At 35.3% G+C, this 25,414-nt stretch overlaps 1 protein-coding gene across 2 annotated transcripts; it reads left to right on the top strand.

The window, feature by feature from the left end:
• The first annotated feature begins 5,058 nt into the window (after positions 1-5,058).
• LOC110018684 (probable serine/threonine-protein kinase PBL7) lies at positions 5,059-17,889 on the top strand. Of its 2 annotated transcripts, XM_020716083.1 has the most exons (5): positions 5,059-5,342; positions 7,167-7,384; positions 14,839-15,028; positions 15,669-16,060; positions 17,516-17,889. In XM_020716083.1, exons 1-5 carry the CDS (start codon positions 5,270-5,272, stop codon positions 17,729-17,731), a joined length of 1,089 nt encoding a protein of 362 aa, XP_020571742.1. In that variant the 5' UTR covers positions 5,059-5,269; the 3' UTR covers positions 17,732-17,889. The 2 variants fall into 2 exon arrangements, with proteins under 2 accessions (XP_020571742.1, XP_020571743.1); XM_020716084.1 differs by lacking the exon at positions 7,167-7,384 and having other exon boundaries at positions 5,275-5,342; positions 17,516-17,884.
• The last annotated feature ends 7,525 nt before the right edge of the window (positions 17,890-25,414 follow it).

Genomic DNA, 25,414 nt, shown 5'->3' with positions numbered 1-25,414 from the left:
TCAGCAGGTGGTGTAATTCTATTGTAGTTTAATCTTTATTCTAGTATACAGACATAAGATGTTTGTTTATGATATGAAAAAAAAGGTGAAATTTATGTAAAAGGAATTGAGTGAGCTAAAGAAAGCCCAAGGAATTGGGGGATTTTTGTTGTTCTTTTTGGTCAGTGGAAGTTTTTTTGTTACTGGTTTGAATGTAGCTTCTCTAAATATTCAATAAAAAAAAATATAAAAAGAATCGAGCAACATTTCAGCTACAAGATCCCATCCCGAGTCCTAACCAATACCTTCAAAGCAAATGGCGGCTTGCTGGGAAGGCAACGACGCGATCACGGCTCGCTGGGAAGGAAGAAAGAAGATCGCGCGAGGGTTCTGACACAAGAAAGTGCGGCTTCTGCGCAGAGAGGAGCGGGTCGTTGCGAGGCAGGAAGGCAGTGCGGGGGACAACATAGATCGGGGATTAGGTGGCGTGGCCGATAGGATTGATCGCACAGTTTAGAGCAGGATCGATCGTGCGAAGGCTTCGGGGGAAGGGATCGCGACTTGGATAGACGCCGCAGGGAGAGAGGATCGGCTCGGGACGGGCTTTCTACATCTGCGTCCATGGTTTCGGCTAGGAACAGTGGGGAAGAGGAAGGAGTGTGGCGCTGCTCTGGAACGTCGGCGAGGAGAGAGCGGTAGGGAGACGAAGGTGTAAGAAGATGGGATTTCCGAAGGTCTTTGTGCGTCAGGATTTAATCGTTGCCTTCCTCGCTGGTCAAGACCGGCGGATGAAGCGGGATCAAACTCGTGCGGCGCAGAGAGACGCAGACAAAGAAGGGCTTCCGCGTCGATTGCGTAGTGCCACGTGTCAAACAGAATGATGGGGGCAAGTTTGACACGTGCTCCCAATGTTTCCGGAGTACTGATGTAATGTTTCTGGAGTACTAATGTAATATTTTTTTTTCAAACACTTAGAATACTGAACTAGAATATGATAAAGTGTACTCTGGTATTTGGATAGAAACGATTTAGACTCAATTTTGGCATTCATGATCGAGAATGTTGGGGTAGAGGATCTCAGAGGAGTGTGAAAGATGTTTCGTTGCTAAATTATAGGCATACGAAACACTCTTCGTTTATTCTATTGAATAGTTTTCATCAGCCATTGTATGAAAATGTAAATAAATAAAAACTTATGTGTGATACTTGTGAGTTTGGTAAGCACATGAGGAGCTCTTTTGTTATTTATAGTAAAATGGGTTCTTAGGTTTTTGATTTGATGTACTCAAAGATATGAGTATCTTGTTCTACAATTTCTTTGGATGGTTACAGATATTTGGTGACTTTCATTAATAATTTTTTTTTCGTATTGTTTGGTTATATCTGATGAAAAATAAAAGAGATGTGATTGCCTGCTTTAAAGACTTTCACGGGGAGATTCAGACTCAATATTATGTTGTAGTGAAGCTATTGAGGTTCGATAATGAGACTGAGTATACCAACAAAATATTTGGAGAATATTTATGAGCTCAAGGGATACAACATCAAACCACATGCTCATACACATAAACACAAATTAGAGTAGTAGAGAGAAAGATTAAATACATTCTAGAGGTAGCTTAAAGCATGATGATTATGATGAGTGTTCCAAAGCATTTATGAGAGCAAGCAGTTTTGGCATCGGCTATTTTGATCAACAGAATGCTCTCGAGAGCGTTGAATTGGAAGTCTTCTTGTCAGATGTTCAAAGAAGATAATAGCGAGATTCTCCCATTGAAGGGTTTTGGCTGTGTATGTTTTATGAAGGAGAACAGACTGTTGACCTCATATTTGATGAGGTATAATTCCCTTTTTTAGAAGCCTAATATCTAGCCTTAGGACTTTCCTGTTGACTATCCTAAAGGTTTAGTAATGGAAACCAATCACATAAAACTTCTAAACACTTCTTGACTCTTCTTGCGAATTCCCATATGGGTGGTCACAAAGCCCACATTTGTCACATTGAGATGGCTAAGACTAATAAGGGAAGGCTCAAGAATGAGTTCATTTATGATCAATTGGCCTTAGGGCAACCCTGGGGTGGCTTGATCTTGCACACATACACTTGGACTCACCACAAATTCCCTAACACACCCAAAACCATTAATTCACTCAAAGTGATCCATCTCCCCCCTTAAGCTCCATAACTGCTCCTTAACCCTTTTGAAGGCTCATGTGGGTGTTCCAAAGTCCCAAACCCTTGATTAGGATGACTAGGACCAACATGTGGAGGTTTTAAGATGGGTTCTCATAGGCTCATATGATTTTAGGAAGGCTTCTTATGGCTTGCATGCTCACCACCTAAAACCATTCAATATTGTCCAAGGTACCCAAAAATTTCCCCAAATTGCCAAAATTCCCAAAAATACCTAATAATTGTCAAAATCCCCAATTTCACTCAAAACTTCACAAAATCAATCCTAGCCATCCAATTTACTCAAACTCACCTGAAGTTCCATAAATCCACCAAATTTGGCCAAATTATAAAAATACCCCCAAATTCCCAAAAAAATTATTAGTTATTTTTTTGGGAAAATACATGGGTGGGCCTATCTTAGTAAAAAAAATTAATTTAATACATGGGTGGACATGTTTGTACACGTGACAGACCCTGATTGGAGTCTGATGCAAAACTGCATCAGGACTCCTGATGTAATACTTTTTCGACAAGAAGAGACCAACGAGTCTATGTTCACTCAAATTTCATATTGTTTAGTCATCTAAATACTAAAAAAATGATCTATAACTGAAAGAGTTAACACAGATCATTTGGTTGAGTGCTTTACATTTTAGTTAAAGTTACAAAAGTGTTATTTTCTACATACTATAAATTGGGCTATATTTCAGCATGAAGATGAATCATAATGCTAAGAGCTAAATACAATCATCAATAATCATAAATGATTATCACAAGTGGTTGTTATAACTTAAGTGCAATCATAGGCTCATAGTAGCCTAATCTTTAATTCATGATTGTCGTTGTCTAACCATTATCATTTAATAAATTGTGTCCTTTGACAATCTCTAGTCTAATAATAGAAGTACAAGTAAAAATTCGTAATATGTAATCCTCGTTTTTCTAAATAAGAAGAAAGATAAAATTTTGTGACATCAATTATATAGTGAATTATTTTGACTAGATCAAACTTCATGATATTTCTTTTTTTTTATATATAAAATATTTGTCCCTTATCACTTTTATATTTGTATGTATTGAATATTCCTATTAAGACTTTAATTTTCTATTATGTAATAGTCACAAAAAAGAAATTTTTTATTTTGAATGCTTATGATTAAACATAGTATCTCAACGAAAGAAATTTAGCAAGCCCATGAACAGAAGATCAATGGTTGCGGGAAATAACTCACCATTTGATGGAGTTTATAGAATTTTGAAAAAATAAAATAAATTATAAATGTCGCTCATAAAAATTATAAACAAGCTCTTATTTTTTACTTAAAAAAGTTGAATTTGAATTAAAATTGAACTTAAAAATAAGCCAGGATTTTAAAATAAAGAAAGCGAAGACATCTTCAAAATTATACAACTTCGATCGCTAATCAATATTGACAAATATAGTTAATAATCATTATCATTCGACTACCATGACTCGATCTTTATAACCTAACCATCATCATTCAACTATAATTATCGAACTAATGTTACTCAAGTGTCATCATTATAATGTCATTATCTTACCACTGCCATCCAATCATAATTACCTCAATATTACCATTCAAAATTGCAATATATCTAGTCCACCATTTTTTAGTTTTTACGTCCAATTATTATTGCTCAACTTATATTTTCAGGTCTTCGTCACTGACACTCTTCTATTGAAGATTTTCACTCGAGTGTTATCATCCAATCACTAATCTTTTAGTTTTGTAGATGATAGCAACATAAAATTGAATAAGTATTCCCAATTTTGTAATCACATATCATTTATTTATATGAAAGAATAAATTTTTGTAATCTCATATAAATAATAAATTTATCAACTGCAATTAAATTTTTTTTATATAAATTTTTCTATTCCTTGTATAGAACACTTTATATATATATATTATATATTCAAATAAAAACAAGATATATCTAAATAATATTTCTAAAAACTTTTAATCCACTACTATTTAATTATGATTTATTCGTGAATCACACTCCATGTATTACAAAGTAAGACATGAGAGAAAGAGAGATATAGAGAGAAACAAGTAGTGAAACGTATTTTATATTATCAATGTCTCATAAAATGATCTTCCTATTTTTAGGTGAGAGGATGCAATATGTGATATTATATTTTTGCCTCTATTTTAATGGGGGATGTAGAGGACATTATAGATATTTTACATGTATGAGCTTATTGTTCTACTAGTCTATAGTTTTGTGGGTTGGGATAACATGAATTCGGCTCTGTAAGGCTGACTTTGTCGGCTACGCTAAGTCGGTGTTGTCGGTCAGGCTAAGTCCGTGTTGTCGGTCAGCTGGACTTGATTAGTTTCGGTGGGTAGGATTGACTCGGTCGGTTAGAGTTTGTCGGTCAATTAATGTAGTATGGTTATCAAATCTCAATCTATGGATGGAGAGCTCTTGTAGGTGCAACGAGATTAGGCTATTGAGGAGAAGATGAGTCATTGTAACACTCTACTCTTTCATTAACAAGAGAGTCCTTTGGGATGGTTGTGAGGCTCCATTGTATTGTCAGTTCCACATGAGGAACGTCGGGACATCCGTTAGATGAGAGGTAATGCTGGGGAACTAGATTCTTTCGTCGGGTCAGATCTATCGAGAGATAGGTTGATGTATTTTTCAGTTTTTCAGTGGTGTTTAGTCTTATTAATTTGGATTCATGTCATTTTTTTGTTATTCTTTAGCCTTCATTTTTGATTCTGAATTTGGGGTAAGTAGGTTATGTTCTTTTTTTTCGATTTGTTGGATTTCTTTGAGATTCGTAGGGACACAATCTTGATGCACTACAATAATAGATATAAAGATGATAATCGATTATATTATCTTAATTGAAAATATCATTTCTAATTGAGAAGCGCACAGGTAGCTTCCAATTATGCAGTGTGAGAAGGAGATCGGAGATCCCAATGCCTCCTTTCTCTTTCTCCATCCCCCTCCTCTTGTCTTATCTTGTGGCTTTTGCTTCCGGGTTTTCCTTTCTGCCTGGCTTGACCTCTCTGCTTCTCTACTTCGCTTTGAAACTGAGAAGAAGCCGAGGGGTGGGATATCTGGTGCGGAAAGATGGCTTGCTTTCTTTGCCGCGAAGTGAGCTGCAAGGAGAGCATGAAGAAGGAACACATCCCACAGCCCTCGGGTACTGGAAATTTTCTTCAACTCATTCATTAATATCGAGATGCTATTGGAATCGATTCCCTATTGGATTGTTTCGGATTGAGCTTTTGATTGAATGGGGTAGTTTTTGGCTGTGTTTGTTTTCATTTGGAAATGGGTTCCTGCTACTTCGTTAGGTTATCCATGTTTTGTTTAGGCTTTTTCTTGCTTCGATTTGGAAAGGTTGCGTTGGAATTTTGTTGACGTTTGTGATTTGGCTGTGTTCCATGTCCTTCTGTTGATGATCAATTTTCTTCAGCTAGATTATTGCAGCTTTAATTACTTTATCTTTCGTGAACTCGGTTAAGGTTCCGATCATTAGCCGCTTGTTTGGGATATTGGTTTAACGGCAAAACTATTAATCTAAGAGATATTGCTTCCTTTATTCAACTTTAAAGGGTTTAACAATCTACCGCACTAAGTAATTGAGGTCCTCATTAGTATCATTAACTAAGAATCAATTATAATGCAGATAGGATTGTTGAGACGGCCCCTTTAAGTTTAAGAGAAGATTTCTCTGATTTAGCACTTCATCTCAATTAGGGTTCAATAGGATTCTCTCATGTCATGGCATTTTGCCATGTACGACACTCAATTCTCATCTTTCTGCTAGTGTAATGCTTTGATATTTTCTGTTCTGTTCTACTTAGGAGGTTTCATAATGTCTCCTTTTAAATCATGTAAATAAAATGCCTCACATTGTAAACTTACTTGTCTTTTCTGTCAGCATTTAACCACAAATAAGTAGGTTTATCTAAAAATTGGTACTTGCCTAAAAATTTGGCTAAAAAAATACTTATGCCTATTATTTGATAATTTTGAAATTCAAGATGACGCTACAATATACGAATTTTGTGTGGATTGTGTTTCACTAATTTTCATGATGGTTTAGTCATTCATCAATCATTTGAAAGTCATAATGATATTATGATAAAATATAGTTTTTTCTTAATGCTCACCAATCCAAATTATTCAATTTGTGCGAAGTATCTTTAATAATTCATGTATTTGATTCCAAGCCATTTAAAAGTGTCCCAACTTTTGAAATTACAATTATCTTATCATACAATCTTAGCTATCTATTGTGAAACTTTTGATACATTTGATTGAATGACCAAAACATCTTAAAAATTTTTTAAATCTTGATTCCACAAGTTTTAATGATGCTAAAGAGAAAGAAATATTTTGATCACTTCAAGTCATAAAATTTAAATTGAACTTGGAGGAGGATGGTGATTCTACTTTGGGATTTTCTCAGCTAACACGATAGCTAGTGTTCCCTCAACTTGAGATTTATTGTATTGCAGCTTAAACAATATTGATGACTGAGAATTGAAATCTCTCGTTAAACCTCAGTGGAATGTTTAGATTTTTGTAGTTTGCAACGTTCCTGGATGTGAGAATTATCATTGAAATTTGAACATTGGGATAGCTTTTTTTTTCCATGATCATTTGGTTAATTGTAGATAGAAAAGAATCATCATAGTTGAAAATTTTGATGTTATTTGTAAAGCTTAATTTTGATATCGATCTAGTTGCATCAAATCAAATGATGGAATCTTGTAAACTCATTCTTTTTCAAATTATTTTCTAAATTCAAGCAACCAAATGAGCCCTTAGGTGAATTGCTTTGATTGATAAGTAACAATGGATGACTTTTTATGCATAATGTTTCTATTGAACACAGTGTTAATGTCTATGGGAACTTTTTTGTTTTCCTTTCTTTTATTAATGAATGCCTTTACTAAATGTATGCTAGCTTGTTTTAGTAAAACTTCTAATCTTCATTTATTGGTAATTTGTTTAGCAAAGAAGTCAGTGAAGGAAAGCCAATTTGATGGTAAAAAAATCAATGGTCCTTCGAAAGATATATCGGTGCAGAGTAATGGGTCTAAAAATATTTTTTCTCAGATATTTACCTTCCCAGAGCTGCTAGCTGCAACCAGGAATTTTAGTGCTGATTGCTTTCTAGGAGAGGGAGGGTTTGGAAAAGTTTTTAAGGGTTGCCTGGAGAGTTCTAATCAGGTCAGTTTATAATCCCGTATCTCGGAGTTCATTTTTTTTTATGTTCGCTAGAAAGGTCTAGATTTATTATTTATTGACAGGAAGATCAAACTTATGATGAGCTACTTCGTCAGCATTTCTTTTCTTTCTTGGATAATTTAGATGCTCTGCTTTTTCTCGAACAGCCATATGTATTTAAATGAATTTCCATTTTATCAAAGTTGGCAGGTTATCCATTTTTAACTTGTTTCAGACATGAAATTGGATTGTAGTGCTGCATACTTATAACTTACAATACAATCGTTGCTTTAACTTTTAGATCAATTGAGGCAAACTCAAAGAGTAATATGTCACACAAAATTTGAGATCAATTGAATAATTACTTTATCGATTGTTGTCGAAGTTATTGTAGTATGTTTGCATATTACTATATATTTATTATAGTAAAATATGATTTTCCTTTAGACTATCTTTTTATCATCATGAGTTTTGTTAATTTTTATTGGGCAAAAGATTAGGTTTGTCTTAAGATATTGCTTACTAAAAACGCTAAGTGAGGCCTTAGTTGAATCTTTAAATATTAAGGCACACTATGAATGATATGTTAGTAATAATGCAATCGAGTAGAACCCTATAGAGAAATTGTTATTTTCTTCTTTTTAACCTGTCAAACATATAATGACCTAGAAGTCTTGCATGATCCAATTTGGTTCTATTGAAGATAGACTGAAAGCTATAGACATGAATATCCCTTTGAAAATGAACTATGTGAAGATTTACGGTTACAATTAGACTATTTAGAGATATATTGAATATAAAAGAAGATTTACTTTTGCAAATTGAGCTGCACTTGACTGATGAATTTGAATCTGCACCTGGTTAAAATTTTTTTCATAGATTTGTGCCTACACTTAAACAAGTTACAACTTGAATTTGAAGTTAAGATTAAAGACGAGAGAGTCAAATCTATATCCAAAATTTGAGCCTAAAATCAATTTTGAATTTGAGATTGATTTTGAATCTAAATCTCAAATTGACATCGAATTTGAAATTTACATTGAATCAACTATAGTATTCAAACATAAAAAAATACTTAAAAGCTGAATCTAATACTGAATATGATTAGGGTTCGTGGAAGCTGAATCCATTTTTATGGTGAGATAGCTTCCTATAGAAATTACTAAATATGAATATGAGCTTGAATACAAAAGTAAACAAATTTTGCCTATTAAAGATGGCAAATCTAACGAAAAAGTTTATTGAACTATTAACGAAAGTTTTAATTAAAGTATCCCTATCAATAAAATTAAAATTAGTTTTATGCTTAGTTAGATCTCAGTTCCTAGGTTTGCAATCTTATATACTAAAACTTAAGAAGAAAGTGAAATTTTATCAATATTTAGATGAATTGATTGATAATGAAAGCCATAAAGAAACCTAAATTTTAAAGTTTGGTCAAAATCTAAGAGTTTAAAAATTAAATTTATTAATATTTAAACATTCTTGGTTGACTTTTTTTAAAGGGCTTTTTGACCATTAAGGAATGACAAAATATCGTGTGTTGCCTACTTTTTTTTATTCTTGTTATCATCTAATCATGTGGGAAATGGTTATAAATAATCTGTAGTATCACTTGTGACACATACTAGCATCTTCACATTTACATTATTTGCTTTCTATCATCTAATTACATGATTTGTATGAACTGTCTTATTTGCATGAAGAGATTCATATGAAAGAAACAATTAATTATGTAAATTATAACTTTAAATGATTTGTATGAACCGTCATATTAGCATGAAGAGATTCATATGAAACAAACAATTAATTATGTAAATAGGGGATTGAATTCTAACTAGGTGATAATGTAATGTTGCTTATGAATTCTATAAGGCTTCTGTTACGTTGGTGCCTAAGAGCAATTTTGTCTTTTATTAGCATAAGGACAATTTGGTTATTTTATTATTATTATTATTATTGTTTAGTATAAATAGTGCTAACATGTTTAGTGTTAGGATTATGCATGATATTGTGGTTTTGAGCCTAGGGTTAAGGTTTAAGAGAGATTTCCTACCTTTCGAATTGAAAGATTTGGGAGAGATCACTTGCCTCTCAAATTGCAGGTGTTTATCCTTATGCAACTTGTCATTTTTTTGTTATTGAAGAAGAAATCTGTTTTTTTCCTAATTTCATGTGTGGAAATATGTACCAGATCATATCAAATTGGTATCGTAGTGTGGATTTGGGAATTTGGAAAGTAGAAGAAGAGGATCGAGACTCTTTTGGGAAGAGAAAGATAGCGACATAAAGGTCTATGTCCATCTTCCTTTGTGATTGTTTATTGTGTACATACAAGAGATATTGTATACATACAAGAGATCGCATAACATGTTGTGATAAGAGCTAGGAAGTTAATTGGATTGCGCACGCACGAAAAGGGGATCATGTAACAGTCACGATACAAAGCGATAAGAGCAAGCTGAGAAGCGACGATAGATCGTATTCAGAGTGTGACATCCGATGCATTCGTGATTTGAGCTTGCTGGGGAGCCGATGGGGTCACATTATACAGGGGTTTTATGCCGCTCTTGACTAATATTCACAATCATGGTTTTGATGTGTAGAGTTCCGCATTGCTGGTGATCGGAACTCACGATCGAATTTGCAACCTAGTTGAATCCCGATTGCGAGAGGTCAACAACATGACTTCCCAAGCTGAACCCGCGTATAGGATTGTGGCTTCTAGAGTTCCTCGTAGTTTCCAATAGTTTTGCACAAAACAACTCACAAGAATTCAGGGATCGCAATGCCCAGAGTTCCGCGCATGCTAAATTTGTGTACAAAAATTCTGAAATTTGTGATTCCAGTTTAAAGGATTTCTGAAACCATACAATGAGTGATGGCAGCAAGGAAAGCTGATGCTTTGGAGGAGAGATTAGAAGAAGAAGTAGAGCTACTTAAGTTTGGGGTAGAGGAAAAGTTTTTTGCCATTAACAATCGAATCGAGAATATGGAGGAGATAATAAGGAAGGTTATTGAGATGCAATCTAAGATCTTGCCAATGACTCAATTTGTAAACCTTAACCAAAGGTTGACTGGAAAAGCTGTAGCCAGATCGAAAGGAAAGAAATTGAACATGTTAGAACATGAAAGGAATCCTACCAGGACTTTGATGAGGGATGGATTAGAGATTTCTGATGGATGGTTTGGGCCAAAATATGGATGAGGGTTTATGCAAGAGGTTTGGAGGATCATGAAGAAATCAAAGAAGTTGGGGTAGGGTATGACTATGATCAATGAGGGAAACGTTGAAGGGATAAGAGATTGGGTTGGATATGCTAGGGTTAGGAAGTTGAAGTTGTTGATCTTCGATGGGGAAGATACACATACATGGGTCTATCAGGTGGAGCAATATTTCACGATGAATGGGCTTAATGGGGAGTAGAAGATCGTGGTGGCAAGTTATATGTAGAGGGGAAAACTTCAGCATGATTTCAGTGGAGGGGGTTAGATACCTGATTTGTTCGTGAGAGGAATTTAATGATTGTTTGTTGGAATATTTTTTTGCCATCCGAGAAGGAAGCCTACACGAACAATTCTATGCCTTGATATGAAATATAATGAGAGATTCGAGTTATTATTGATACAGTTGAGAGAGATTTTTTAAGTAGGATTGGAGGGTAATTTCATGAAGGGCCTAAAGCCTGACATATGAGAAACACTTTGACTATTGAGATCACGGGAATTGAGGGAGATGATGGAACTTGCCCTGATGGTGGAGACAAGAACTAGATGAAGAAGACCAACAAAAGCAACACCACAAGTGTACTTGACGAGCATGATACCGAGGATCCAGAATGTATCATTTTAGAAGGAGATGCTGAAGGAGAGGAATATGGGGGCTTATTCTGGGGGCAACTTCAAACGTCTCACGTAGGCAGAGGTCCAAGACAACAGAGCAAAGAGATTATTTTTTTGATATAATGAGAAGTATGCCTTAGGCCACTAGTGCAAGGATCACACTCTCTAGGTTCTTTTAGTTTGTGAGTGGGAGGAGACTGATAGTGAGGAGTCGTAGGAAGAAGTAATGGAAGGAGAGGAGCACTACATTTGGATGTAGTAGAGATGTCCCTTAACTCAGTGGTGAGATTTACTCCAAATCACACCATGAAGGCGGGGACAGATCGGGGAGCAGCTGGTAGTGGTGTTGGTGGATAATGGAACCACTTATACATTCATCTCAAATCGGGTCATAGACCAGCTAGGGTTGATGCTGGTAGATACGAGAAGCTTTGGGGTCATTGTGAGGATAGGGAAGGTGAAGAAAAATTTGGAAATTTGTTGGGGATTAGTATTAATACTATAGGGCCTATAGGTGGTGGAGGACTTTCTTTCCTTAAACTTGGGAAGCATTAATGTGATTTTGGGGATAAAGTGACTATAGACGGTTAGGGAGATGAAGGTGGATTGGAAATTCCTTACTATGGAGATTAGCGTGGAGGGGAGGAAGGTGGTGCTTCGCGATGACGCCAACTTGTGCAAGACCTTAGTATAAGACTGTAAGTTGATCCAAAGAAGGTGGCGGTTATGTTGGGGGGCCACTATCTAAGACCTAAAAGGGGTTGAGAAAGTTTATGAGACTTATAGATACTATCTGAAGCACGTGATGGGTTGTAATTTGATTATGTGGTTGTAGACGAAGAAAATTGAAGAATGATAAGTTTCATTGGGGGAGAAGTTAAATAAGGTCATTATGAGTGTAGCATTGCTGACGCCGAGAGCCATAGTTAGGCCAATTTATGAGCAGGAGCTACATGGCTTGATTTAGCAGTAGTTTTTTTTTTCTTCCATGTTGATGACAATGTGTCTTTTTGTGGTGGGAGTATCGCCGGTGCCTAAGGAAAATTTTTGTCTTTTAATAGCCTAAGGGAAATTTAGTTTTTTATTATTATCAATGACTAATATTTTTAGAGTTAGAGGTTTGCATGAGATTGTTGTTTTGAGTGTTAGGGTTAGGGTTTTGGAGAGATTTTCTACCTCTCGAATTGTAGGATTTGGAAGAGATTGCCTACCTCCCAAATTGTAGGTGTTTATCTTTATGAATTTGTGTTTATTGCTTTGATTTGGTGTTCGTGAAATAAAATATGTGTTTGCCCTGATTTTTGTAAGAAATGTATTCCGGATCATATCAGCTTTTTACTGGACCTTTAGGAAATTAGTTGCAAGAAAGGCAATGCTATATAAAATTTCGTAACATGTTAGGGCAATAAACTGTGGATTGGAAATTTGGAGAAATATTGGTATTAGTGATGTCTTTAACCGATCTGATTTGATTTTACCTTATGAACATTAGTACCATAGATTCTTCTCTATTCCTTCTCCTCATTTTAAATTTACATTCAACACCTTTACCATACATATCTACTCATCTTATCCAGAAGCTAACTTATATCCAAAAATTGTATTCACTTCTGAAAGTTGATTTCGTAGTTTTATTGTGCCATGAAATGACAAATTTATTTATGATTATTCATGGTTACCTTGCAGAAAGCATCTCAATTTTGGCCAGACCTAACAACTACTAAATACTTGATTTGTTTTAGCTAAATTTTTCAAGCCAAACAGATTGAGACAAATCTGAAAGTGTTTTGTTCATTAATGCAAATCATGTTTATAGATTTTAAACTTTATTTCCTAGTTCATTTCATGCGTAAAAACATGACTATAATTGTAGATTTTATTTGAACCAGATATGTTCTCCAGTATTTTGAGTAGCCTGTTAGATTTAACTTATTTTTTGTGATGTTTGGGCTCGTCGAATTGAATTCTAACAAGTACATATGGAGTTTAAAATCATTCCCACGATGTGAATTGTTAATTATTCTTTATTAATAAGCATTTAGGGTCTATTTGGGACAGTTTTTTGGTAGTTTTGTTTTTCAGACCACCACCACAGTTTTGTTTGGGGAACTGCTTTCTTGCTGTTTTTTAAAAAAAATTTGTGGCAGAAAGCTGCATTTTTCAACCTAACTTGTGAGTGTGGTGGCTGCCAGAAAGGTGCGGGCTCACTTTTTGAAATTAAAATAAATTTGTAATAATTATCGTAGTTTTTTGAACAACAATTTCTTCTGCAACAGCTTCATAGCTGCTTTTTCAAACCGCCGCAGCTGCCTTAACGAGACCCCTTACTAGGCGTTTTCATGTGAAGCTTGTTACTATTCTTTACTTCTCTGCATGCCTGAACCTGTTACTTAAATTGTCGCAATTTTTACCCAGCCACAGTTTCACACCCACTTCTTCACCTCTCTTTGCTTATGAGCTTGATGTTTTATCCGTCTTAGTTTTTTGGGTCTTTAGAAGCAATTTAGGAAGTATAATTTATGGAGGAATTTGTATTAGTGTAATTAATGATTAATGCATTGAAATTTTCCATTGTTTTGTTTAATTTTTGCGGATTTTGAGAAGTTCTTGTTTTATGTTTTTTGTTGGCTAATCTCAAGTCATGTAAGTTTTAATGAGTATTGAATATTGATATAAATTTTAGTTTTTCACTCTTCGTGAGTGTGCTTGTTGGATGTGTATTTTTTGAGTAGTTCATAGATGTGAACTAACTACTTCCAAGGTAGACTCTCTGTACCAACATGACTTACGGTTATTTTCTTTTGGGAGGGGAGATTCCTCATACCATCATGAAACATGGTTTTTTTCTCTGGAGTGATTTCTATCATTTGTGTTTTAAATTATTTTCTTACTGGTTTTGTGTGTGCTTAGAATTGTGTTGAATTTTCATTTTGAAGCACATAATTATTTTTTTTTTCAAAAAATTTATATTTCTTTTTTCTTTGGAATATTAAATTTAAACGATTGGTAAATATTTTTTTAGGATAAACAAAGTGTCGCTGTTATCCTTACATTAAATATGATGATTTTTTGTCAAAAAGTTACATTAAAGTGATGATTTTTTGTCAACAGTATAAGTTGGTAACTTGTGGACTATAATTTCTATTGTGTTTTCATCTTAGTTATCATTCTAGGTTGTATAAGAAACCTTAACAATATACCAAATCAATGGATAGCAGCATGAGTACAAATTATAGCCCAACAAATAATTACAGGAAGCTCCAAATCACGGAAAGGATTGTTCTCCACATAACCGAATTTTACTTAAATTGTGATTAAAGTTTTTTTTTATTTCAATAAGATTAATACTAATCTACTTTTCTGACACTGCTCAAATTGATTTTTGTGCTCTTAAAAAAGTATGGTATCCAACGGTAAGGTGCTATGCTTGCCCCAGCACTTTATCTATATTATGTTAAATTACATATTCTTTTGATATATTCGCTGGCGAAAATTCCTGCAATAAAATGCTTTAATTTATTAGAAAATTAAGACGTAACATCCTGTTGCTTTGTATCCCTGTCCTATTAAACCTGCTTTTGAGTCTTACGCTACTGTGAACTTTCGGCCTCCAGATTGTGGCTATAAAGCAACTTGATCGGAACGGTTTGCAAGGAAATCGAGAGTTCTTAGTTGAAGTATTGATGCTAAGTCTATTGCACCACCCCAACCTTGTTAACTTAATTGGTTATTGTGCTGATGGTGACCAAAGACTAATGGTTTACGAATACATGCCGCTGGGATCATTGGATGTCCATCTTCATGGTATGCCGTTTTTCAATCCCTGGTTAATTATGTTTGGGTTCTTATTAGTTGTTTGATTTCTTACACATTTGCTATATGTAATAATATGTCATTGCTATATGTTACTGTCTGGTTTGATGACTTCTCTATATAATTAATTTATCAGTGGCATGATAGATGCTACTTCGTGACAGTTAAAATAAATTCCAGTAAAAATAGATGTCATAATTCATGTTGATATTCTGTATAACATAGAAAAAAGTGCAATATTTTTCATTAATAACTCGGTGTTTTGACAGAGTAAAGTGTCAAAGCAGATATTTGATAAATGAGTAAAGTGTCAAATTAGTCTCTTTAATATTTACATGGGGTCATTTCTTATTAAAAATGTGTAAACTAAATTGACACTTTTATATGCTTGAGGACTAAATGACCTCGGACAAAGAGTATTGTGGACAATTTTACACTTATCTCTTCGATAAATATATGAGTATGGCGGTATAGAGTGATTGGTTCTTTCATTACACTTAAACTTTTGGGTTGAAATTGAGTTTGGCTATTGGTTTTTCAGGTTCAACTTTAGCCTCTTTTTGATGAGCACTTTCTAATGCACTATTATTTAAATAACACAGTTAACACTGACATTGATCTATTGCTACAGATCTTACTCCAGAAACAAAGCGATTGGATTGGAACACAAGAATGAAAATCGCTGCTGGTGCGGCGAAGGGGCTAGAATATTTGCACGATAAAGCGAATCCACCAGTTATATACCGTGATTTGAAATGCTCGAACATTTTACTTGATGAGGAGTATCATCCTAAGTTGTCTGATTTTGGTTTGGCAAAGCTTGGTCCCGTCGGTGATAACTCTCATGTATCCACTAGAGTCATGGGTACATACGGATATTGTGCACCAGAGTATGCGATGACGGGGCAGCTAACCTTAAAATCAGATATTTATAGTTTTGGAGTTGTACTATTGGAGATAATCACAGGAAGGAAGGCTATTGATTATTCCAGTAAAGCAGGGGCGCAGAATCTTGTCGCATGGGTAAGTGGCTTTGCTGCTCTCTCTTAAATTTATTAAATTTTAGTTTTTTTCTTTTGTTATACGAGAGGATCGCTTTTTTCCAGAATTTCTTCAAGTTAGGCCTTCTTGACGTTTATGTTTTAGAGAACATAACTATAGAAAGATCTTAACCTTCTGTATACTTCTGTCTGAATTCACAGCTGATCCTTTTTCTTTTTGTTCATATTTTATCGGATTGGCTTGCCTAATCATATTATACATTGTTAATTTTTTTTAGTCGATGTTAACCAATTGGTACTAGGGGACGGCAACAAGGCGAATTGACAAAACTGAAAATCAAAGATTTGATTTTTTTTCCTTTTAAATAAATAATAATTTAAACCAATGAGATAACTTTGGGGCTATTCAATTTCAAGTATTAATTACACACACACACACACACACACACACACAAACACACATTCCTCATAATAAGTTGAATTTTACAAAATGAAAGTGTTTCCATTTGAGCCCAAGTAAGCCTAGATCAAGCATTTAAAGCATGGTTTGAAAATTTAGGACATTAATTAAAGGCCAAAAAGTCTAAAAATCTTGTATATTTACAATAAAATTGAGTATCTTAACAAAATTAATTCAGCTAACCTAGGATCACTAAATTTTGAGACTAAAAGATCGGTTTATGCTCAAAAGAATTAAGATGAGCTGTTCAATAGATAGTTTCTAGATTTTAGTTAGATTTACCAAAATATCATTCAAAAAAGTGATAAATAGACACTTTTCCAAATGAGGAGAGACTTGAGAGCTTTATCTTAAAACTTTGAAGCTCTTTCTGACAATAAAGACAACCCGCTCCCAACCATTATTGACCACCATCTTGTTCGTTGTTATCTTTCTATCATTGTTACCCGATTGTCATTGTTCAAATATCTTCACCCGACTATTATCATCCGGCCACCATCACTCAATTGCAATCATTCAACCACTTTCACCATCATCATCCGACATTTATTATCCAAATATTGTTGTCTAATCACCATTTTTAGACTTGTGCCATCTGATCACCATTTTTCTTTTACTTCATCATCATCTCGCGTTCGTTGTTGTCTAATATTTATTCTCGTCATCCAATTATCATCATCTGGTTGTCATCTCGCGACAATCATCGTCAGTTGATCTTCATATTCAATGGTCATCTTTGTTGCCATTATCTTCATCACACTTATAGGAGAACAAATTACTGTTGAATTTATAACTTTGCTACTTGGTCTACTCCAATTAAATAGGAGAAGTATATTTGATAATTTCTCCTAGATCAGTTGCCAGTATTATTATTTTTTTTTTTTTGGTTTTTAACGTGAAAGCTTTCTTGTAGACTCCTTGTATAAAGCTCAGTCTAATTTTCTATCAAGCAACGTACGCACATGTGAAAAAGGCTGGAATGTACTCATATTTGTTGAAAATGATAACTCATTACAGGCACGCCCTCAGTTCAAAGACAGGACGAAGTTCGCTCAGATGGCCGACCCAATGCTCGAGGGTCAGTATCCATTAAGAGGCTTCTACCAAGCTCTCGCCGTTGCAGCGATGTGCGTCCAGGAGGAACCAACCACGAGGCCTCTCATCTCCAACGTGGTAACTGCGCTCACTTTCCTTTCTTCCCAAACCTACACGCCACAGATCCAGCCTGCTTAGAACACTTCAGAAAACATATAGTGATTTTATTATTTATATTTGAGCAATTCCTTCACAGAACAAGCTGTTATCTTATTCAATGTATCATTCTTAGATAACAGGCATGTATGTCAAATTCATCGGAATAAGCTTCATTCATTTATATTTTGATTGGTTTGTTAAGTGTAAACAAGCTTTACCCTTTTTTTTTTTTATTTAGTTTTGCTGATACCGAAGATTTCTTGCTTTTTCTGTGCGCATGTGTCATATATGCGAGAATATGTGTTCTGGGCATTTATTTTCATGAAGTTGCAATATTTTAGTTTGGTTATGACTTATTAGCTTTTTTTTTAATAAAATTTTATGATATGAAGCTGTTATTTTTAAGATGGATGACAAGAATTGATAAAGTTTGGTTGCAGTAAGGACTTATTGTCTGAATTCTTTTTTTTTTTTTAGGAAAACGTTTATAACATCCACGGTAGTTATTATAAAAAAAAAAAAAAAAACTTGACGAAAATTCTATTCTACAATCACTTTAAAAGAAAGCTAAGCTACTTCAAACAGTGACATAGTGTCTCGAGTTGGAAAAAATATTATATATGGATGATCTGTATGTGTGGATTGGGTGTGCTAAGGGTGTACTTGAGTGGCATTCAATTAAGGGTGTGTTTGAGATAGCTTATCTGCTCTGACGCTGAACGAAAATATACTTTGGTGCGTTTGATTTATGTAATTTGGTTGCATTTATTTAAACGCACTAGCATACTTCTTTTTCGAGTGATCCTCCTTCAGTTCGATGTGTCGGCTTTTTTCTTCTTTTGCTTTCCTTCATCCTCCGGTACCTCAGTTGAGAGATTGCTGGTGTTTTCTTCCTTTGCTTTCCTTTCCTTTATCTTCAAGCACCTTCTATTTTTTAATTTGAAAGGCTTTTTTCTGTGATTTGTTGTCTCTGTCTAAGTGGTTTTGTTCTTTGTAGTTTATAGTTTGTGCAGATACCCAAATGCTTTTGATTCGTTTTTCGGTGAAGTTGTTTGGAGAAATAGCTATATTGGAAGAAAGACATTTGTTTATTATGTGATGGCTTTCATTTTTTCACAGACGTTCTTTGGATAAAAAAAATTTTACGGCTTTGTTCTATGTGGTTTTGTTGTCTCTATGTAGTTGGGGTTGCTCTTTCTGGTTTGCTCTGTCTCGATTGCGTTGCTCTTGGTGGTTTGCTTTCTATCTCGGTTAGGTTGATCTCTGTCTTGGTAGGGTTTCTTTGTATATGCTCATTAAATTTCAGTGAATACATATTTGAAATGTTGTTTGATGAATGTGAGTAACTTAATTTATGTGTTTAATGAATCTATTTTGGTGGGGTTGCTCTTTGTGGTTTGCAATCACTGTCTATACTCAACGAATTTTGGGATTGCTCTTTGTGGTTTGTGGTTCGTTAGAAGGTGTTCGGTATGAACTTACGTGCAAATTTTTTGGATGAATGGAGAAGCCTTTGTTTTTCATATGAAATTGTTTGATTAATTTTTTGCTTGTTATGAAAGGGCAAGACGTGTTGCTTATGATTGAGTACTTGGACTTATCTCTGAATTGCTAAGTACTCGTCGATCTTTTTGATGTTGTCAGCCTAGCAAATAGTTCCTGAGCTTAGATAAATGTGTGTAATCATAAATAGGCTTGAGCTTTGGTAAATACTCCCTTAGATTTTGAGAAGTTTATTGTCGCTTCATGACTTTGATTAGTTTTAGTAAGTTCATATCAATCTTTGTGAAATTATTCTGTGTATTCACGTTCATCAAGATGAGCCCATGTAAATTTGGGAAATTTGGATGAATACATTGATTAAATTATTTGATTTCTTTCTCATTTTCATGAGTTTCCAAGTGGGATCTATGTGGTGAATTAAAGTGTAAATTAAAACAACATCATTCATGAAGCATATGCTAAAGTTGTTGTTTTTAATATATTTCACTTTTGTAACGGGCGGATGGTAAAAAGATCACACATGATAGTTGCATGTTCAAATTTGCTACGTGAACACATAAATACAACTTACCAAAGCCACCCCCGCTTTGATTTAATATGAATAAATTAAATGATTTTTTAGTACAAGACTAATCATTATAAAAGCTATACCAGCCTCAAACATTCTTAAATACAACCAAATTCACACAAACATTCTTCATATGTAATAAACGCTCCTCACACTGAGAAGAAACTCTTAATTGAATTTTTTTAAATCTATTTTAAAAAAGTATTAGATATGGCTCATATACCATAAAGGGACAGATGCTGGAGCGGAGCGGAAGATTCTGTCCACATCAGGAGAATTTTTTTATGTGGGTTGGGGGTGTGGTACAAGGGTAATTTGATAATTACTTATTGTACCCAAGGTTTCCTTTATTGTTCTTTCTAGGGTTATAATAGGTTTGTATATAACCTTAGATTTTATCCCAAAATTCTGTAATCTCTTTTCTGAATATTGAAAGGAATTCGCCACTCTGCTCCCGAGGACGTAGGCATCTTTGTCGAACCTCGTTAAATCTCTTTGTGTTCTTCTGGATTTGAGTTGATTCATGTTTTTCTTTGCCCTAATTTCTTAACAAGTGATGTCAGAGCTTGGTTCAAGGGTAGGAAGAAGATTCGGCGGCTGAGGAAGAGCATGGTGCGGGATTCGCGAATCTCGGCAACTCGCGACGCTATTCGCGGCAGCGTGAGGAGTTTTTTTTTTGGTGACAAGCTCCAGATCGGGGGCTTTGAATTTCGTGCATTGCTTCTTCCAGGAAGGTGAGATTTTTTGGAACTTCTTCCGCGATTGGTTCCGCACATAGTTTCAGACTGTTGGTGTTCGAAGGAGGAGGCACTGGGCAGAAGAGGCTCGGTTCGCGGGAAAAGTTGGCGTAATCAGGAGGCTCGGTTCGCGCTTTGTAGGCTGCTGGGCGGACAAATCAGGAAAGATTGGAAGAATATTCCTTTGGGATATCTCCTGGAGAAGAATTTTTTTTTTTCCTTTGCTGAAATTATTTCCTTTGCAGGAGGCTGAGAGGAAATATAAGGAATCTTTATTTCTTTTGTTGGAGGCGGAGAGAAAATAGAATGAATATTTCAGGCAGAGAGGAAATTATTTGCTTTGCTGGAAGAATTGGAAGAAAGGAATCTGAGGAATATTCACGCGAAGGAAAATTTCAAGTATTCCGAAGATAAGTTTCAGTATATTTTGGAAATATTCAAAGGATATTTTGGAAATATTCTGAGCAAGGATTTTTTTCAAAATTTAAGAGAGGAATTTGCTGAAGTTTTTGTTGTAGGAGTTATTTTTAAATGACATTTTCTTGTAGAAAATTCGAGGTGGTGAAGTTCGATGGACCTGGTAACTTCAGATTGTGACAAACAAGAGTGAAAAATCTGTTGGCTCAACAGAGAACTTGAAAGCTTTGCGGGCAACAAAACCAAATGCCATGAAGGATGAAGATTGGGAATAATTGCAACAATGAGCGGCAGCAACTATACACCTATGCAAGTCAGATGAGGTTATGTATCACGTGATGAATCTGAAATCTCTAGGGGAGATATGGAAGAAATTGGAAACTCGATTTATGGCTAAATCTCTGACGAATAAATTGTATATAAAGCAAAATTTGTATGGGTTGAAGATGCAAGAAGGTTATGATCTGGCGCAGTATGTTAATGACTTCAATCTAATAATCACAGACCTGTCACGGCTTAATGTGAATATTGAGGATGAAGATCGAGCGATGATTTTGTTGTGTTCATTGTCTTCTTCCTATGAACACCTGATGACTACTCCCTGATGACTACTCTTTACTCTTACATATGAGAAAGAAACTATCAAGTTGATGAAATTACTGCAGTATTGTTGGTTCATAACCAGCGGAAGCAGAATGCAGTGGAAAACTCTTATGACGAAAGTTTATATGTTAAGGGTAAGCATGATCGTGGAAGGAAGAAAGAGAATGGGGGTAATAGAAGGCGAAATTCCAGATTCAAGTCGAAAGGCAAAAAAACAATTCATTAATACAATTGCAAGGAGTCATGTCATATGAAGAGAGATTGTCCAAAGTTGAAGAAGCAGACTGGAGAGAAAAGTGATGCATCATCGAAGTCTGTAAATGTGGTGCAGCATAAATTGCAGTGATGGTGATATGCTTTCAGTTTCATCAACTCAGTTCATGGATGCATGCATTATTGATTAAGGATGCTCTTATCACATAACACATAACATGGAGTGATTTACTTCATACATGTCAACTAATTTTGGCTCAGCTTATCTAGGTGATGATAAATACTGCAATATTATTGGTATTGGAGAAGTCAGAATTAAGATGTATGATGACACAGTTAGAACATTATGTGATGTCAGACATATTCCAGATTTGAAGAAAAAATTGATTTCCTTAGGCACTCTATACAGAAATGGTTTTATTCCTAAGACAGATGAGGATAAGGAAACCATCAAAATTGTTAAGGGTGCACTGACAGTGATGAAAGGAAAGTTAACTGTAGAGAATATCTACAAACTGTTGGGGAGTACAGTTGCAGGTGGAGTTCTTATGTGGAGTTAGATGATGATAGTACAAAGCTATGACATATGCGTCTGGGTCATCTCAGTGAACGTGGGATGGCGGAATTGCATAGAAGAAATATGTTTCATGGTGTTAAAAGCTGCAAGCTTGATATTTGTAAGTTCTGTATTCTTGAAAAACAGACTAGAGTCAGTTTTATGACGGGAAAACATAAAACTGAAGGGATTATTGATTATGTGCATTCTGATGAGGCCCTACTCTACTAGGGAATCGTCATTGGGAGGATCTCAGTATTTTGTTATCTTTATTGATGATTTCTCTAGGAAAGTTTGGGTGTATTTTTTGAAGCAGAAATTTGAAGTCTTCTCTAAATTCTAGCAGTGAAAAGCTGAGGTGGAAACCAAACTGCAGAAAGATTAAGTATTTGAGATCCGATAATGACACAAAGTACACAGATTTGTAGTTTCAGAAGTTCTGTGAGAAACACAGGATTCAGAGGCATTTTTTTAGTGCGCAAGGCACCACAATAGAATAGTGTGGCAGAAAGGACGAACATGTCCTTAACTGAAAGGGAAAGATGGTTGAGATTGAATGCAGGGCTTCCTAAGTGTTTTTGGACAGAGGCTGTAAATATGACATGTTATCTCATTAATAGATCACATCGGGCATCGTTGGGTGGCAAGGTCGCATAAGAGGTATGGACATGTAATCCAATTAATTTTGATCATTTACGGATTTTTGGTTGTCTTGCTTATGTGCATGTAACTGGAGATAAAAGATCAAAATTTGATGCAAAATCTAAGAAGTTCATCTTTTTGGGCTACAAGAAAGGTGTGAAAGGATACAAGTTTTGGGATCTGATTTCAAAGAAGATGGTGATCAGCAGAGATGCAGTTTTTGATGAACAATCCATATTACAGCAGAGTCAAGACAAGGTGTAAGGGAACAGTTCCAGTTCAGATGCAGTGCATATGGATTTTGAACAGTATCCATAAACAACTGAGAGAGTTGAAGGTTCAAATCTAACACCTGGTGATTCCATTCCAGATGATCTGCAGAATTATAATTTAGCCGGAGACAGACAGAGACACACCAATATAAGACTTCCTAGCGGATTGGGTTAAGAAGTTTTGGTCTCTTGTGCATTTCTCATCAGCAACGATGATCCAACCACTTTTTAAGGGGCTATCACTAGCCAAGAGAAAGAGAAATGGATGGGTGCAATGGCTGAGGAGATGGAGTCTTTGCAGAAAAATCGCACATGGGAGCTAGTTCAGCTTCATGAGGGAAAGAAGACTATTGGTTGCAAGTGGGTTTACAAAAGGAAACCAACAGTATCAAAAAAAAGGGAAAAGTTCAAGGCTCGACTGGTAGCAAAGGGATTTTCACAGCAGAAGGGGATAGATTATGATGAAACATTTTCTTCTGTGGTCAAACATACTTCAATCAGTGCAGTGCTTGCATTAGTAGCTATTTGAGATTTGCATTTAGAGCAAATGGATGTTAAAACAACTTTCTTGCATGGTGATCTGGAGGAGCAGATTTACATGGAGCAGCTAGAAGGGTTCACTCAACCTGGACAAGAGCATCTGGTTTGCAGGTTAAGGAAATCATTGTATGGGTTGAAACAGTCTCCAAGACAATGGTACAAGAGGTTTGACTCCTACATGATTTAAATCAATTACAAAAGATGTGAATATGATTGTTGTGTTTATGTGAAGAGTTTTGATGATCGTTCTATTATTTTTCTATTACTGTATATTACTGTATCTGTATGTTGATGATATACTGATTGCTGCAAAGAATATGAATGATATCCGTGGTTTGAAAGCTTTATTGAGCAAAAAAATTGAAATGAAAGACTTGGGTCCTACGAAGAAGATTCTTGGAATGGAGATTCATCCAAACAGAGACTCAAGACGATTATGTTTACCTCAACGAGGCTATGTTCAGAAAGTGTTGGACAAGTTTGAGATGAGCAAAACAAAGCTTGTGAGCATCCCATTGGCAAATCATTTTAAGCTTTCCTCAGAACAGTGTCCTAAGACAGATACAAAAATCAAAGACATGACAAATGTTCCATATGCTAATGCAGTTGGCTGCTTGATGTATGTAATGATATGTACTCGTCCTGATTTGGCTCATGCTATTAGTCAAGTTTGCAAATACATGTGTAAACCTGGAAGGCAACATTGGGAAGCAGTCAAGTAGATTTTCAGGTATCTGAAGCGTACTGCAGGACATGGAATTATTTTTGGCAGTCAGCAGGATGATCCTTCAGATGTTTGGCAGTCAGCAGGATGATCCTTCAGTTGTGGGGTACGTTGATTCTGAATATGTTGGTGATTTGGATGGCAGAAAGTCTACAACTTGGTATGTGTTTACTCTTGGTGGGGGGCCTATATGTTGGAAATCTGGAAATCAACAATTCAGTCTATAATTCAGTCTATTGTGGAATTATCTACAACTGAAATTGAGTACATGTTAGTAGCTGAATCTGCAAAAGAGGTATTATGGCTTGTTTGGCTAGTAAAGGAACTGGGCGTTGAGCAATGTGGAGTTTAGTTGCATTATGACAGTCATAGTGTTATTTAACTGGCTAAGAACCAGGTGTACCATGCGAGAACCAAGCACAATGATGTCAGGTATCACAAGATCAGAGAATTGATTGTTTCTGGTGAGATACTGTTGCAAAAGGTTCATACTGATGAAAATGCAACTGATATGTTGACCAAACTAGTTACTATCAACAAGTTCTTGCATTGCTTGGACTTGTTGAATGTTTGCAGTTGCTAGAGATGCATGGTGGCCCAACCCACTTCTGGTATGTAAGAAACTCCATAATGTATTTCTCCTAAGGGAATGAATATTCACCAAGGTGGAGATTTGTTAGATATGACTCATATACTATAAAGAGACAGATGCTGGAGCGGAGCAGAACGGAAGATTCTGTCCAAATCAGGGGAGTTTTCTTATGTGGGTTGGGGGTGTGGCACAGGGGTAATTTGGTAATTACATATTGTACCCAAGGTTTCTTTTCCTGATCTTTCTAGGTTTATAAATAGACTTGTATGTAACCCGGTTTTATCCCAAGATTTTGTAATATCTTTTCTGAATATTGAAAGGAATTCACCTTTGTGCTCCCGATGACGTAAGCATA

This window comes from Phalaenopsis equestris, unplaced genomic scaffold (assembly GCF_001263595.1).
Source record: "Phalaenopsis equestris unplaced genomic scaffold, ASM126359v1 Scaffold000030, whole genome shotgun sequence".
NCBI classification, from domain to species: domain Eukaryota; kingdom Viridiplantae; phylum Streptophyta; class Magnoliopsida; order Asparagales; family Orchidaceae; genus Phalaenopsis; species Phalaenopsis equestris.
The sequence above is the reverse complement of the archived record's forward strand: the minus strand, read 5'-3'. Positions and strand labels throughout refer to the sequence as shown.